The 3,246-nt window shown below is 34.2% G+C and overlaps 1 protein-coding gene across 1 annotated transcript; it reads right to left on the reverse strand.

The window, feature by feature from the left end:
• On the reverse strand, positions 72-1,793 carry LOC18785588. Its single transcript, XM_020558615.1, has 5 exons — positions 1,565-1,793; positions 1,383-1,453; positions 936-1,126; positions 554-680; positions 72-475 (listed from the first exon to the last, which is right to left on the reverse strand). Exons 1-5 carry the CDS (start codon positions 1,719-1,721, stop codon positions 341-343), a joined length of 681 nt encoding a protein of 226 aa, XP_020414204.1. The 5' UTR covers positions 1,722-1,793; the 3' UTR covers positions 72-340.

Here is a 3,246-nt window from a genome sequence, read left to right on the forward strand (position 1 = left end):
ACAAGTTATAATCAATAAACAACTTTTTCAGGAATCTCTGATTTTAGTCATTTGCCTTGGTATGATACTGATCATGTATCCCAGAAAACTGGGTCAAACTGAATTCAACAAAGAGCTTCAAAGATATCAACAACAAAAATACTCCATCCTCTTTCCATACATTACAAATTTAACCAGCACTTACAAATTCCTAGACTGTAGCAAATGAACTCGCTGCATAAATTACAAAATTGCAGAGGCATAGTACCCCCTGATATAGAGTCACAAACTTCAAGACATGTATCTACCAGGCAAGTAGAAAGAGAGGCAAAAAGATAAGTATCCATAATGGTTTCACCAATTACAATGCTGTTGAGGTCACAGGAGGAGGAAGCTGAATTCCTGGCCTTGCATTCCATCCTTTCCGTTGCCTATACGCCTCGATTGCCTTGACTCGAACCCTCTCCTTAGAAGCATCTTGTACATTCTTCAATGCCTTCACAAAACAGGGGAAGTTTATAATTAACTGAAGAACTTTAATCTGTACTGTATCATAAAGAATGTATTTTGCTACCTTAGGCACAACCAACTTTGGAGGAGCTTGAACTACGTCTCCAAATTTGATTTCCTCACGTCCAGGAAAGTCTATATTCTCTTCTTTCTTGCCCTTTCTCTTTTTGTTTTTCTTTGCTTCCAAGTACCTGATTATAAAAAGCTTCTCAGTTGTTACCAATCAGTAGAAGATGGGTAAGCTTGATTCATTTGATCACCGCAATGATACAATAACCCAAGAAAATTGCAATTTGTTCACTTTTCCAGATGATTCATTTACAAGCATTCTGATACAAGAACATAAGGCAGTCATTCTGACCCTGCTATATTATCTATGCAGCATTCCACTTCCAGGGAGCTAAACATTCAATACTTTCATTCGAAAAAGGTGTTAAAATACGTACCTTTTCTTGCGCTCCTTTCTTTTTAGACGAGTTTCTGATTGCTTCGATGCTTCTGTTTCAAACCGAAGGTCATGCACTTGCTTTCTCTTTCTTTTCTTCTTTCTCTTCTCATCTGTATGTTGAGGTTCCAAATTCCCAGCATCACCCTCATCTTCAAAACCAGTCTCGAAGTCCACTTCATCCGTGGGTTTCTGTTCACATAACCATTGTTTTTTTTACTTTGTTATACAACATGCCAATGTCACCAACTCAAATTCAATGTGAGCAATCATCAGTAATAATTAAACTAAGCCTCAATAACATTGAATTGCAATTTTTGCACAAAAAACTTGCCTCAAGTTTCAATCAAACTGTCCAAACCAGACCCGAAGCCAAAACCCACAATTTCAAAAACATATGCATATATAACTTTTGTAACATAAGTGCAACGACAAGGCAAGCACTTACTGGTTCAGCAGCATCAACTCCATTTTCCCTCTTTTTTCGTTCAGCAGCTTTTACGACCTTGAAAGAAGAGTCTGAAACCCATCGATAACAAACAATTGACAACAGTAAGTTTAAACAGGGAGAAAATTAAGTAAAAATATTTTTTCTTTCGAAAAAAAGAAAACAATAAGTGAAGAAGAAACCTTGAGGGTCATGAGATTTAGTGAAGGCGAGGAGTTTGCGAAGTTTAGAGGGCAAAGCGTCGGCTTGGGAATAATCAGGTGGTGGCGGCAGCCTTGTGTAGCCTCCGTGCGCTGCATTGTAGTTCTTCTCTCTTCGTCTCCTTCCTTTACCTCCCATATCTCTCTCTCTCTCTCTCTCTCTCTCTCTCTCTCTCTAAACCCTAAATCACTGTAATTAGGTGGCTGTGGCTTTTTGGGCTTATTTGAGGCCCATCCTCCTACCCATCTTCTCTTTTCTTGACCCGGTAAAAATTATTTCAAGGAAATATAAAATCTCAGCTTATCTTTCATGAATACTAGCCCCTTGACACATGCTCACGTATGTGCCAATTGGTTTTCTTTTTCTTTTTTATTTTATTTTTAGAATTAATAAAAGATAACAGGGTAGTTATCTATATATATAAAGCAAAAGGCAGAGAATGGTGAAACATTCAAAATACCAGAAAATGCCCTTGGTTAATGCAAACATTAAGAATTGAAATTATTAATTAAATGAGGATAATATGGTAAATTCACAATTTTTCGTATTAAAAAAATTAAAATTAAAAGAAAATTCAGATAATGGGTCCTATTTTTATGGAACACAAATATCCATTATCTTTTTTAATTCTAAAATAAATTTAAATTTTTTTTAAAAAAAACCTCTCGCATGCGCGGAAGCGCGTGCAGAGAGGCTAGTGTTCCATAAAAGTAGGACCTATTATCTTATTTTGTTTTTAATTTTAATTTTTTTAATATTAAAAAATGTGAATTTACCATATTATCCTCATTTAATTAATAATTTCAATTCTTAATGTTTGAATTAACAAAGGGCATTTTCTGGTATTTTGAATGTTTCACCATTCTCTGCCTTTTGCTTTATATATATAGATATATATAGATTCACCAAAATACTCTCTAATCCTAAGTCCTAATTTTAGCCTGAATTTATTAATTTATTTTTCAAGAAAAATAAAAAAAGAACAACTCCAAACTTGCTCTTAGGTAGTTTTATAGAGAAAGAAAAAAAATTGTAATCTGCGTCCCATACTTTTAGTGTGAATTTACCTAAATTTTAAGAGTGTCGATTACAATTAGCACTCATGTAATTTAATTAGTATCAGTCACCCAAAAACTTTCTTTTTCAAACTTAACAAACAAATTGAAGTTACGGACTGTTACACTACATTGAAACTAACCACTATTTTTTTCAAGTGGGTGACCGTATTTTCACTTACATTTACACTAAATTGATGATGTGTAGTGTAGACAATTTTTCAACTCTTTATATCTTAAAAGGTTTGAGGCCTTTTAAATAAAGGAAACTAATATATGCGGACAACGCTAATGGGTATAACTCAGTTAGTTGAACTCTTCCAATTCTACTAATGTGGGCAGAAGAAGACACCTGTTTTTGTATAGCATCAATTAGCATCCATTGTGAACAGAAATTAGGCTCACCAGTGTCATGTGCGGTCAAACCGATTTTGTAACTTTAAGATTGATTTTGTCAATTTGTTACATATAGGACGTCCTGTATCACCTTTTTTTTTTTTTTTTTTTTTTTTTCGGGGTCTGAAAAAGTCTGGTATCATCTTAAGTAGACAAAATAATAACTTAAATTTGGGGTTGGGATAAAAATGCAGACAAATTGTAAACCATAA

Source organism: Prunus persica, chromosome G2, assembly GCF_000346465.2.
Source record: "Prunus persica cultivar Lovell chromosome G2, Prunus_persica_NCBIv2, whole genome shotgun sequence".
NCBI classification, from domain to species: Eukaryota; Viridiplantae; Streptophyta; class Magnoliopsida; order Rosales; family Rosaceae; genus Prunus; species Prunus persica.

What these genes read in the sequence shown, in the direction of transcription:
- LOC18785588 (XM_020558615.1), bottom strand. Translation starts at nt 1,721, where the DNA reads ATGGGAGGTAAAGGAAGGAGACGAAGAGAGAAGAACTACAATGCAGCG. An exon ending in TAAATCTCATGACCCTCAAG is followed by an intron (nt 1,454 to 1,564) that starts GTTTCTTCTTCA and finishes GATGGGTTTCAG; the next exon opens with ACTCTTCTTTCAAGGTCGTA. An exon ending in GAGTTGATGCTGCTGAACCA is followed by an intron (nt 1,127 to 1,382) that starts GTAAGTGCTTGC and finishes TTATGTGAACAG; the next exon opens with AAACCCACGGATGAAGTGGA.